Raw genomic sequence first — 13,692 nt, 5'->3', positions numbered from 1 at the left:
CGGGTATGTATATTTCTTGATTTGCGGATGAGTTGGTGTGTTTCGTGCATTATGTACTAATGATATGGTACAATTGTGTAAAACAATGGAAAAGACGAATCACGTGACCATGATGGTAAGGAAAAGTCACGTGACCATGATGGTGTAGACGAACAACATGTCGAGAGGAATCTTATCGACCCTATTACTGATCCCATTCTCTCGACACCACTCCTATCGATCCTATCTCCGATCCCACCCTCTTGAGCACCACTCCTATCGACCCTATCACTGATCCTACCTTCTCCAACAACACTCCTATCGACACTATCCTCGAGCATACCTCTAAGTTGATCACCACCACTGGCATTGTGTCTATAACCACCACATCTCTCACACTGACCACCACCACTCCCATCGACCATATCACTCATGCCACCCCCTTCCCTCCTCACCACTTCCATTGTGCCTATAACCACCGCATGCTCACCCTCGTTGAGTCGATTACCACTGACGCCACATTCACCACCACCACTGCCATTGAGCCACCGATGTCAGATTCATCCTCTACCGATGATGATATCCAGCTACGCCTGATCTGGCCTCCAAAAAAGAATTTGAAGATTAAGTTGGAGAAATAACCCGAAAAAGGTCAATGAGGTTCCAAGACGTACGGGTAGGAAGAGGAAAGAGATTAAGCCTTATACCCTTCCGATTGAAGTGAAACGACCAAAGTTGAAGAAGAAGTACTACGGTCTAGGTGTTTGTTCTTCTGGTATGGTTGATATGGTTAGATATGATCTAGCCCATCCAGTCCTAGAGGAAATGTTCAACACCATCTTATAATGGCTCATGAGTGATGATGTGGAGCCTTACGTACTCGACACGAGGGCTTTGTTTAGGATAGACAGAAGCACAAAAGAACTGTTTGTGAGTTAATGAAGGAAATGAATGGATCGAGTATGATGTACGGACTAATTTTTTTATACAAGCTTTACATCGTTACCTGTACTATATTTTGGTTAGTAATGTGTTCGACTTTCATTTGTAGGTGCTTGAGAGCATATTCATGTTTTTAAGGAGAAAGTTGTTTGCTCAACCCGCGATATGCGTCCATAAGTTCACGACGTTCCCACTGGGAATATTGGTATGTATATGCCTCTTCAATTAATTCATTTTGTATACTTAGTTCATTAATAATTAATTCATTCATTGCCAACAACGCCATTTGAACTTTTTCATACCCGAAAGCTTATTCAGAGCCATATATGATAGATTCGAGGAAAAAGCCACGGTTGTATGAGAGAAAGAAAATAGTGTAACTGACCTTGTGTTTGGTTTGGAGCCGAATCACTAACCATGATGGGCTGATGTAGACTACGTTTATAGTGCAATCAACGTACGTGAACATTGGATCTTGGTCGTGATTGACGTGAACAGAGGACGAATATTGTTATAAGACTCCATGCCATCGTACATCTCGATGAATGATATTGCACTAAAGTTGACGCCTTTGACACATATATTGCTGTCATTGGCTTACTTCTGTAAGCTCTATCAGAAGAAACTAAACTTACATCATGACCCATGGTAAGTTTATCGTGCAAAAATAGGAGACATATAAGGTCGCAATACATTAGATTGTGGTATCTTCTGTTTAAAATTTTTTGATGAAAGGATTGTTGGTTCAAGAGAAGATGTCGGACTTTAGATTATAGTATGATTGTGAGCTATGGGCTAATACATTCATTTATTGGATTGTATTTTTCAAGTTATGAGCTTGTTTGTGCAAATTGTGATGTAAAAAAAAAAATACATGTGAATCTAAAAAACAGTACAACTTGTGAATGTAAAAAATAGTACAACTTGTGAATGTAAAAAAACAGTACAGCTTGTGAATGTAAAAGTTAGTATAACTTGTGAATGTTATATGACAGTATGATTACAGTACAAGTTTTTTTTCCTACCAGCCTTAACAAATTTTACTACAAGTCTATCTGTCTATCATGGTTGTCTATATTGACAAGTGGCTCATTACAGGTTTGTCTATTGTGGCCGACACCACCACATCGTTTGCATTTTCTCGAGGGTCGATGTTCTCCAGCAGAGGGGATCCTCTATACCCGCCTTCGTCCTACTCGAATGACCTTTTTTGGTGGAAGGATCTTAACGTCAAAGTACTCCGACGATTTCTTCCATTCAATCACATGACCAAGTGGAAATATCGATACTGTATATGCAAGGACAAACGACTCCACAGAATAAAACCTGCAACATATGGTGAATGGGTTGATGTTCCACTCTCTAACTGCAGCAGTAGCGTGTGAACACGGAATCTCCAAACATTGAAACTATCTACAACTACACTCAAATGTGTTAAGGCTAACAATACCGTCTAACCTACCATCTTTCACATGGAACGTATAACAATCGATTGGGTTGACTAGGTATCGTCTGGCTTTCTCACACTCTAATGATATAATTTCCTCCATATATTTTGAATGTGTCGATATGCTAACTAACCAAATATTTCGACGCTCATAGAACCATTGCTGTATCAAACACCTTATGTATTCCAGTAGTGTTGTTATTGGCAATTTCCTTACTTCTTTCGTCACTGAATTGAAACATTCGGCACTATTGTTCGTCATGTTATCATATCGATTCACATATTAATAACATCGTGCCCAGCGCTTGACACCCACATCCTCCAAATACCTTCCAAGGCTACCATTCTTGAACTCGAATATTTGGTCCCAATATCTTTTAAAAGCGAACTCCCGATACGCTCTTGCTGCACAATCGAACAATTTGCCCACAGCCTCATGCTTGAAGTTTTTATTGATATTTCTATTTAAGTGGAATGTACAAAGTCTATAAAATGTTGTTGGGAATATAGCATCAACTGCATTGGTGATAGTCTGGTGTCGATCTGAAATAAGTACAAGATTAGGGTATTCTCCAATTGTAGCTTTCAGTATCATCATAAACCACTTCCATGATCGATCAGTCTCATTGTCAACGATAGCATATGCCAGAGGGTACACCTGGTTATTACCATCCATTGCCACACCAACCAATATTGTGTCTTTGTACTTACCCTTCAAATGAGTGCCATCAACAAAGATTACTGGATGACAACTCTTAAACCCTCTTAAGCACGAACCTAGTGTCATGAACATATATTTGAAGTATTCAGATTCTTCAAGTTCAATCTAAAAAACGGTCCCCAGATTTTCAATCTTTAAAGCTTCACCATAAGCATGTAACAGGGCGTGAGATTCCTCGGAGGTATCCCTTGCAAGAGCGAAAATAGTTTCTTTTGCACACATGCCTTGTCGTAACTTATGTTCACACCATATTCCAACTTCATATCCTCAATGATATGGCACGGGAATTCAACATGACCAACACCGAACTTCTCTTTGATTAACTGGCCAATTACAAATGCACTAGCTTGCTTATGGTCGTGATTAAGGACTTGAGTCGAGCATGTGTGGGCAGCTGTATATTTGTTGGTATTGAAAATGTCACAACCATCCATTCTAACTGCATGTACTCCCCACTTACATGTCTCGTGGATGCATCGTATACTATATCGTTTTTTTTTTATTTCCTAACCCGCAACTCGAAATTATCTTTATGGCCAACATTACCTCATTTTGACATCGTTCTTGCAAAATAAAATTTGGCCTTCCTCAATATCCAATCCAGATGAAGACTATGGTTGCATGATCAGGTCTCCAGTTCTTATAGTACTCACAGATGGTCGAACTTCAGGAGGACAACTCTCTTCTACTGCCTTAGTCCTCCAATGCACATTACCAATAAGATGACCAAAGTCATTATGGAGAACCAGGGTCGGAGTAAGGATAGAACCACCCCTTTCAATAGTCGGAGTCTCATTTACAACATTCTCATTCATAACATTCTCATTCACAATGTTCTCATTCACAACATTCTCATTATGACCCTCTTCTGGCCATGAGTATACAAATCTCATGAATTCATGTTGTCATCTCCCATCGACACCACCGATGGAAAAGTATCTGGTTCATTATTAATATCACCTACATGCATTGTTCACATTCTGCCTCTATGTCATCGAATTCTGCCACTTGATGAATTTTCTCAACACTATGAATATTGGCAGTCTGTCACAATCCAACTCCAAAAGCAGAAATTTAACATCGTGGTCGTTCATAAAAAATACAGGAGGACATTCACAATCCAATTTATATTTCACCCTCATTATCAAGTTGAACTCTGAAGAATCAATTTCCATAAAGTCAAACAACCAATCTCTCAATTCACTATACTTCAATGTCATTGGCACTAGGATACCCTTCAAACATCCTCCATTATAGTATTGTTCCTTTTCATCCCATAACCCTCCATATCGAACAAACAACTGCTTCTCGTTAATCCTTCAATAGATAACAAGTAAAATTAAAATTTTAGATTATGTTAAACTCTCGTTTCTTCCTATCATTTCTTCCTCTCGTTAACTATCGCTCTCATTCATTTTTCTCGTTTATATATCTGACACGGTATTTTCTTTCTCACGTTGGACTAGCCTCACTCTCGTTTCTTCTCTCGACTATCTGTAGCAGCATAATAACAACTCACAAACAAAATGTCTCAAACACGACTCGTAGGATTTAAGTAAATGAGAAACAACACAGTGCATGTTTATACTTACTTGGAGTATGAAATTGCTTATATGTGTTGATTCAACAACAATTAGAACGTTACAAATTTGTATTTTTGGAAAACTTTGCAGCTAAATGTTATGGGTTTTTTTAGAGAGAACGTGTTATGAGAACGGATGATACTCGATTTACCAAAACGTTTTGTTATCTTAGTAGGACTTAGCGTGCACAACACTTTTCATTAAATTAATTTGAAAGAGTTGTGGGTTTTTCAAAGTATTTGGAAATTCGTACGACTATTAATTACATGAAAATTGTTGAAAAATTGATAAAGAACAAGATGTAGAAACGAGAGGAAAGAAGATGAAGCGAGAGGAATGAGGGAATCAGACTGAAAATTGAGATTTAAAACGTTCGATTTTTGTCCGAAGATGACCGAGAGGAAGGAACGAGAAGAAGAAGTAAAAAACGAGAGGAACGTGCAAGAATCCGAGTCGAGGGCTTGAATGGGCATTCCAAATAGAGGAATGAACGAGAGGAATGAGTCCGAAACGAGATGAACGAGCGAGAATATGCGATGCATGCACGACTTCGAGCATTTCGTGGACTAAACGGACATTTCACACGCGGCTAACGTCATTAGATGGTCAAAATTCGAGTATTTATGAAAGATTGGCCAAATTTTGAGTGGGCTTCAAAATTTGACCAATCTATTCAAAATTCCCAAAATACTGCGGGGTTCACAACATTAAAAAGAATAAAGTTTTTTTTTTTAAGAAAATATTTATGACAACAAAATGTTATTGTGATTACGAACAAAGTATGGTAAATTTTCCTTTTTTATTTTTTTTTGTACAAGTACTATGTAAGGTGTTAGATTTTTTAATTGTGTCGGATATTTCCATCAATTAATTTAAATGTCTTTTTTGGAATCTTTTTTTTTATATAATTTTTCTAAATGTATTTTTTGACTTTGCCATTTTATTGATAAATTTATTGACCTTGACATTTCTATTTACAACCTTGATATTATCGTAACTCCTAAAATTTGTAAGTGGTATCAATTTGAACCATAATCTTTCGAATCATGAAATTGGATCCTAAATTTGAATGAATATTGTAATTTTAATCTTAAGTTTAATTTATGCTAATGCACATGCTAATTTTAATTTTAAAAAATGTGTAAATTTTTTCAAAAATCCATTAGTTTCAATAAAATACATTTTTGCACAAAAATAAGGTTAACCGAATCACTTGTTATAAATTGAATAAACTTTTCATAATTCATATATTAAAAAAATAAAAGTTTTAATGTCGTTTTCTTTAAAATCTTATCAACATCATATTGTGCATGGTGTTTTATATTTTATTAAACACATTAGAAAATCTCTTTTTCAACAATGTTTGAAGAAAAACTTGATAGATGGCAAGCGCTACACTTTTATAAATTGAAGGCCAAGATTGCAATACGCATTCCTTGAAGTGTTATTTATGAAATTAAAAGTTTACGGTGAAAAGTTGTTTAACTTGATAAGATTAGTAGTGTTCGCCCCACGTTTTAATTCTAAAAGTACATAAAATAATGAGGGAGAATGGTGATGAATGGAGATAGATGATGGAGTGATTTCTCTCTTGATAAGAAAATCAGGCAATGCATTGGCAATGGATGCGAGCACACCTTGTGAACGCGTACAAGTTCTCTCAAGTCAAACCCAAGTATAAATCTAACTTAAGTTTCCTGGTAAGTCTAGGGTCGAACGCAGGAACTGCAGAATGTTCTAACGCAGACCTTGTTTTTGGATCTAATGCAGATGTTTCCTAATTAACTTGAGAAATGTTGATTATTTACACCTAGTTAATGACACGCATGCAAGAAGAAATAGAAGTTCAGAGGGATAAATGGATTTATGGATAAATGGTTTTAAGTGTAAGTAGTATGTATTGATTTTCTAGCAAGTTTAGCAAGTCTATGTGAGCATAATGAAGATGAGATAAAGATGATACGTATGCTTGTTTACAATCTAAATGTATGTGCTATGCGTTGAAAATTCTATTCTTTAGTTTATGCTAAGTTCAGTATCTCTCGATGCGAAATCACATGTAATCCTATCCCTATGGTGCATGTGTTGGTCATAAAGAACAGGCAAAAGACGCGAGCAACTCTATCTCTAGACTTACTTCACGCCCTGACTTAATGCGTTCATAGTTAAATTGCTCTCTCAAGTGACATAACTACTTAATCACTTTAATCAACTGATCAGGGAGATTTAAGCTATAGATTTCATGCTCTCATTAAATCAGAAAATTCATGAACACACATAATTTTGAAGGTAAACAGATGGAGAAGTGATAAATAGCCAAAGATAAGATTGAATTAAAGATAACAAGTGTTTATATAAACAATCTCAACTTAATGAAATGAAATGACGGATGGAAGTGAAATGTAAAAAGAAGAAGTCAAGCCACAGGGTTCAATTTCTTGTCCTCTTTGGCTTGTTTTTAATGCTTGCTACAACTAACGTGGTAGATGAGTTAAAGAAGGTATCTCTCTCAAGCATCTCTCCAACGGCACCTCTTGATCAACGGTGAAATTGTCTTCCCTCCTACTTCTTGCTTGCAAACGACATAGTTTTTCCACTAAAGAAAATTTCTAACTGCTTGAGCTATAAGGTGTCTAACTTCTGATTCTAAAGTTGACTAATTCTTTTAAAGAAAAATCTCAACAACTTGGTGATTAGATTGCATTAAATTTCATACCCTGGAATAGTCGCCTGCCACTTCTGAAATGTTCAGACACCGCCAGTCAGATGCCCATACCTGTAAGTGGTGATTTGACATGAAATGCACGAGTCAATGTATCCTTCATGCGTCGAACATTCTTAGATGCATACCTCTTGCGTTGGCCTTGGCTGCAACACTTAGTAAATTTCTTTGACTTCTGCATTGAAATGCATTAGTGAAATAGTTTTTTTTACTTAAAATGATACTTTTGTATGGGTTTACTACATGTATGGAATTTCTTGCGTTTTTTCTTTATAATGAATGTGTTTATTTCACTAAAGATTCTAACTATTCTAACTTTGAGAGAACAATAACTTGTATTTCTATAAGTTATCAAGGAGTCTAGATTGATTTTCTCCCTTAATATTTAAGTTGCGAGTCTCATTTGTAGACAAGAGATATGACAAAGATGTAAAATAATTACTGAATAGATAGTGAAGTCTGATTAAAGAATATGAATGAATGTGAATGAAACTGACAAGGATAAGAAATGAACGAAATTACTTCTTTAATAAAGTAGATATTCTCAAATTTATGTAGTTCACCAACTAATTTCATGGATGTATTTTAGCAAACATCATCAATGAAGAATTGGAAATGAAAGATTTTGTGAACCGGCGGTTCTGGCCTCTGGAAATAACCATTGAAATTATTGAACCGGCCTTTTGAACCAATCCTAAACATCTCTGATCTCCCATCGCGCAAAAGCGAAACGCCGCAAAACTCAAAAACTGGTCTCTCAAAATTCGAGCTTGTTGAATTACTGAGCTCTACTGGCTATCCGTCCCGAAACCCACATCGAAGAACAGCTTCAGCTTTACGATTCGACGCTCTCTCTTTCTTTTCGAAATTCTAAGGTACTCACCGTCAATCTCTCTCCCATCGATCCATTATCCTCAGGTTCATATGTAGAAAATTCACTTGGTTTACTGTTTCTTCTTGTCCGATAATCAAAACCCATGTTCTTTATTTCTTCTTATCGTATCTCGTTGGTGGGTTTGCAAGAGCTTCTTACGGGATTCGATGAGTTGGTCGGTACATTTGTTTGAAAATTTCTTGTTTATTTGTTTGTTTGAGATGTCTATTGTAATTGTCTATCATCCTGTTGATGGGCTTGCTAGAGTGTTGCTTAGAGGTATGAACATCCATCGTTTGCTGCAAGTTCTTAGAAACTGCACTAGATTGCGATTGTTATTGAGTGCATTGTAAATAATCTGAGCGTGTTCCCTAGCAGAAACTGAGTACATTGCTTCATTAGTTGCATGTGTGAGGTGGTCTTTGCAAATGGAGATATGTAATAGACAATTAGACACAGTAAGATTGTGATGGCCTGATAGGCTGAAATTGTTTCTGTGGAGGACCCAGAAACCAGACTTGAATTGGTTGATTATTTTCAAAGTCTGTGATTAAGGTATGCTATGAACATGAGATTGAATATTTGAAGTACATTTTGTTTTGTTGTAACTAAAAGCTCTTTTGCTCTTTTTTCCCTTTCAATAGTAATCTTTTGTTAAATCTAAGCATAGCTCAACTGTCATAAGACATACACTATCGATCTCGAGGTTAAAATGTCAAATCCCCCTTCCCAAATAGTTGATAAAAGAAAGTAGTAATGTTTTGTATCTGGTGGATCTGTTTAGTTTGGTTGGCATCTCATATTTCTAACTCTTTGTATGATCACATGGATTTTTAAACGTGTTGGTGTTGGTATTTTGTAAGATGTTTTGTGTTGATTGGCTTGGTTACAAACCTATGATCTCTTTTTGTCCAGAATTAAATAATTTACAAAATGAAGAGGCCAATGCCCTGGAATGAACAAGTAGATGTTATATCATCAGGTGAATCTTCTTCCTCTGATTCAGAAACAGGAGTACAAAATGATGGATTTGAGTTCAAGCCTTCCCTGGATGATTTCAAAATTCCTGCCAAAGAAATGACATCTGAAGGTATTTTTGCCTTGCACGAGATCAATTCAAAGTCTCTAATAATCAATGCTGCTGTTTATATAATTTTCAAATTCATAAGCTTTGAAAAAGATGATCTTTGAAATGTCTTCTAATAATGCAGGTATGTTGATTAAAAGGGCGGAAATGTATCAAGAATACATGAAACAGATTCAGATCCCAGCACAACGTGGTTCTGTAATACCTTTTACAACTTGGATGGGTTTAGGCAAATCTATAAAGCAGCTTTATGGTCAGCCTTTGCACTACTTAACTAACATTCTACTCAAACAGTGGGATCAATTAAGGTTTGGAAGTGTGGATGAATATAAGCCATTGGATACCGTAATTCATCCGAGTAAAGCTGAAGCAACTGTATGGCTGGTTGAAGAGATTCATAGGCGCACCTCATCACATCATCATGTTGCTAAACTCTGGTTATCAGACCCAATGCACGAAGCGTATGTCGACTCCATTTTTCCCCAACTATGAAGGCTGCTTTCAGTTATGTTCTGCTATTTGTTGATACTATAACATATCTCTAAAAGGCTAACATGTCGGTGATAATGTGAATTGTAATAGAAACAGCATAGGTCTTTTGTTACATTGCACTTCAATGTGTAGGTTTCTTATCAACTGACAGGGAAGAAGCTCCAGCATTGCTTAGTCCATTGTTGCCATCTGTCTGTTCACTAGTTGACTAGATTTACCTTTTTAGCAAAGAATGAATGTAAATCAATATTGAAGATGCATATTTTATCTTACAGTTCTTTCCTATCTGTGAAATATATTACCAATAATCACCACATGAACAAGACCCTTGCCGAAAGAAGTGAAACCTATTATTGTCTCGTACTGTTATTTCCCTTTCATACACTTCTGAAATGTATTTGGCAAATGCGTGACAGTCAGAGCACATTCGGAGATTCTTTATAACTCGAATTGGTACATACTTTTCTGTACTTATAAGCCCGTAAGCCATGGCCAGCTTCTCGCTATGCCGATTGAGTAGATATTGTTTTTCCTGCTCATTTACGTCAAGAAGAACATTAGTTGTATCAGGAACATAGCCGGCAACCCCAAGCTTGATGTTAATTTCTTTTAACATCATGTCAATCCCATAGTTTTCTGGGTGTGATCTGTCACCTGAAGTAAACTCATGAATAACTCCATCAACTTGTATCGAGCTTGAACCAGGCATTTTTTGAACTCCTTTCTCCTTCAATTGTAGCCTCACATTGGCAACATCAGCCCACTTTTTAGCTGAAGCATATATGTTTGATAGAAGCACATGAGTCCCAGTCCTTTCTGGAGCCACTTTTGCTAACCTTTCAGCTGCGAATGTCGCCATATCAATATTTTTGTGAGTACGGCATGCAGCCAATAGAGATCCCCATATAATCCCATTGGGTTTCATTGGCATGCTCTTTATAATATCTAGAGCTTCTTCTAACTTACCTGCTCGACCTAATAGATCAACCATGCAACCATAATGTACAATTTGTGGAGAGATTCCATGTTGCTTCATTGACTCAAATATGCGCTGCCCTTGTTCCACAAAACCACCATGGCTACAAGCTGTTAATATGTTTACAAAAACTACTTGATCTGGTTTCACCCCTTGCTTTAGCATCTCACTATAAAGTTCTATAGCTCGTTTGCCATTCCCATCCACAGCCATTGCTCCAATGGCTGTTGTCCACGCTGAGATGTCTTTTTTATCCATATTGTTGAACACTTTCATCGCGCTATAAGTGTCACCACACCTAGCAAACATATCAACTACTGCTGTCTCAAGCAACATATCACAGTAGATACTGTTCTTTACAATATACGCATATATCCACTTCGCGAGTTCGAGATCTCCAAGATATCCACATGCCGATGCAACTTCTACCATTGTCACCCTGTCTGCTTTCATTTCCTTTAGTTGCATCTCTCGGAACAATTCAATTGCTTCATCAAACATACTCTCTTGAACCAAAGCATTAATCATTGTGTTCCAAGACACTATATCCTTCTCAGGCATCTCATTGAATATCTTCCTAGCTGACTCTAAATCTTTGTTTCTAATGTAACCAACGAGTAACGAGTTCCACGATACAATGGACTTATTTGACATACTGTCAAAAACTCTGTAGGCAATTTCTTGTTTTCCACACTTCATATACATGTCAATTATTGCATTGCGAATGTTATCCCAACCTTCGTACCCATTTCTTAGAGAATAATTGTGGCAGCACTTTCCAAGTAGATAGTCACCCATCTGCCCACATGCCGAGATAGCCGATAACAACGAAATTCTATCCGGCTGAAGATCAACTCGGAACATATCTACCAAGACAGTAAGTACCTCGTTCGGCATACCATGATGTGAATAATTCGACATGATTGTGTTACATAAAACCAAATTCTTATCAACACATCCGTCATATAGTCGCTTTGCACCACCAGTTTCTCCACATTTCATGTACATATCCACAAGTGCATTCACCATATGAGTATTAAGCTCCATTCCTGACTCTTCAATGTAAGCATGAATTCTCTTGGCTAGTTCAAGATCTTTCAACTTGGCACAAGCTGATATCACACACACCATTGTGACAGAATTGGGTCTAACACCTGCCTCGATCATTTGGAAAAACAAAGCCACAGCCTCTCTAGAAGAATCTGTCCTAGCATAACCACAAATCAAGCTGGTCCATGAAACAACATTTCTCTCAAGCATTTCATCAAACACCTTTCGAGCAAACAAAAAGTCTCCCCCTTCCGCATATAGATGTATCAGAGAATTAGCAACAAACATATCTCTCTCTAAACCAATCTTCATTAGAGCTCCATGGAGCTGAACCCCTTCCACAAACGCACCAGTCTTAGCACATACACTTAATACAAATGGAAACGTGAAGTTGTCTGGCATAAACCCAACCTCGATCATCTGAACATACAGCGAAATAGCTTCATCACAAAGCCCTGCAGCAGAGTATCCTCTGATTAACGAATTGTACATGAAAACAGTGGCATTTGCTTCCCCGTCTTCCTGGAAGAGCTCGAACGCCTTTCGAGCATAATCCAAGCTTTCTGAAGTGCCCATTTCCACGCAAGTGGAAATAAGCTTACTTACAATCGATTGTTTGCGAATGAGACCCAGCTTCAACGCGTAACAGTGTAATTGTTCAAGTTCATCCATGGTTTTGCAATTTTTGAACAACTGGTGGGGAGGGGTATGCTTTGAGTCATTCCGAGTGGTGGGTATGATGAAATTCGGCGTGATGGAGATGGTTGGATAAAGATTTGCCGCCATTAATGGAGTTGTTTGTTGCACTGTGCGGCTATCCACTTTGCTTTGAATGAACGATTACAACTCGGAGCAATTTTAACTCGGCAGCAACAGCAAGCTTCATTTTGCCCTTTTTTGTTTCGATTTTATCTCAAATTTATCTAGTATTGTCATGATCTTCAATTCCATTCAATATAATTCAACTTATTAAAATATTAAACTTAAATTCAAAAGACAACTTTCTTTAATGATTTTTCAAACTCTCGATTTAAATTTTAGGCTTAGTAAATTCTAATTAAGATGTCAAATCCGTGCCCTAATCGTCCACTTATTAAGATAGGTTTCCCATTCCAAGATAACATTTTATTTTTGTGGATTTTCAAATTGAATAAGATAGACTGAAGAAGGTTTTTAATATTGAATTAGCAAACTTAACAATTAAATTATCAAAAATACTCTTAAAACTATCCGCTTGGTTTCATGTGAAGATTTTAGAAAGAGATGGAGAGACATTGAAGAATTAGATTTGGTTAACGAGAAAAATAACAAATTTTAAAGTTTCATTTAGAAAAATGTTTCAAATTTATAAAAATAGTAAAATGAATTTAAATAATAGGAAATATTAATTAGTAAAGGACCAAACTATCCCAAAGACTAACAAAATGAATACAAATAGACTATGCTTCAAGCTTCAACAAAACTTGAAAACCGCAAATACACAAGTCTAAATATTCTAGAAGAAAAAAAAAATACAATTTCAATCAAAAGCTAGCTAAAAAAATAAATGACATGGCCAAAATCCTAAAAAAGGTTCCAAAATTCAAAACCAGCCAATATGGTCCTCACCGATAACCAATTGGAGGTTGTTTCTTCAATGGACGACCACAATAGTGTGCCTACAGTACGATAGCCACAGATGGTGGCATGTGACTGCTTAGAGAACCAGAGAGGGTGATGGTGAAAGAAGAAAGAATGGAAGGTTCTAAAGAAAGTGAATCAAGATGCGAGAGAGGTTGTGGAGATGTTATGACAGGCTTGTTGCGAATGGGAAATAAGA

The 13,692-nt window shown here is 36.8% G+C and overlaps 2 protein-coding genes across 2 annotated transcripts; one reads left to right on the top strand and one right to left on the bottom strand.

Moving 5' to 3' along the window:
* Window positions 1–7,958: 7,958 nt before the first annotated feature.
* Window positions 7,959–10,107, top strand: RDM1 (RNA-DIRECTED DNA METHYLATION 1). The gene is made up of 3 exons (XM_039022013.2): window positions 7,959–8,269; window positions 9,184–9,358; window positions 9,480–10,107. The coding sequence occupies exons 2-3, from the start codon at window positions 9,202–9,204 to the stop codon at window positions 9,845–9,847; spliced, it is 525 nt and encodes a 174-aa protein (XP_038877941.1). The 5' UTR covers window positions 7,959–8,269; window positions 9,184–9,201; the 3' UTR covers window positions 9,848–10,107.
* Window positions 9,462–12,659, bottom strand: LOC120070157 (LOW protein: PPR containing-like protein). The gene has a single exon (XM_039022007.2). The coding sequence runs from the start codon at window positions 12,657–12,659 to the stop codon at window positions 10,146–10,148; it is 2,514 nt and encodes an 837-aa protein (XP_038877935.1). The 3' UTR covers window positions 9,462–10,145.
* Window positions 12,660–13,692: the final 1,033 nt, after the last annotated feature.

The sequence above is a fragment of the Benincasa hispida genome, chromosome 1 (genome assembly GCF_027475165.1).
Source record: "Benincasa hispida cultivar pf3 chromosome 1, pf3_genome.v1.1, whole genome shotgun sequence".
NCBI classification, from domain to species: domain Eukaryota; kingdom Viridiplantae; phylum Streptophyta; class Magnoliopsida; order Cucurbitales; family Cucurbitaceae; genus Benincasa; species Benincasa hispida.
The sequence above is the reverse complement of the archived record's forward strand: the minus strand, read 5'-3'. Positions and strand labels throughout refer to the sequence as shown.

Bases quoted from the DNA above. Each gene is read 5' to 3' on its own strand.
- RDM1 (XM_039022013.2), top strand. From the start codon at position 9,202: ATGAAGAGGCCAATGCCCTGGAATGAACAAGTAGATGTTATATCATCA. The intron at 9,359-9,479 runs GTATTTTTGCCT...CTAATAATGCAG, and splicing joins CAAAGAAATGACATCTGAAG to GTATGTTGATTAAAAGGGCG.
- LOC120070157 (XM_039022007.2), bottom strand. From the start codon at position 12,659: ATGGCGGCAAATCTTTATCCAACCATCTCCATCACGCCGAATTTCATC.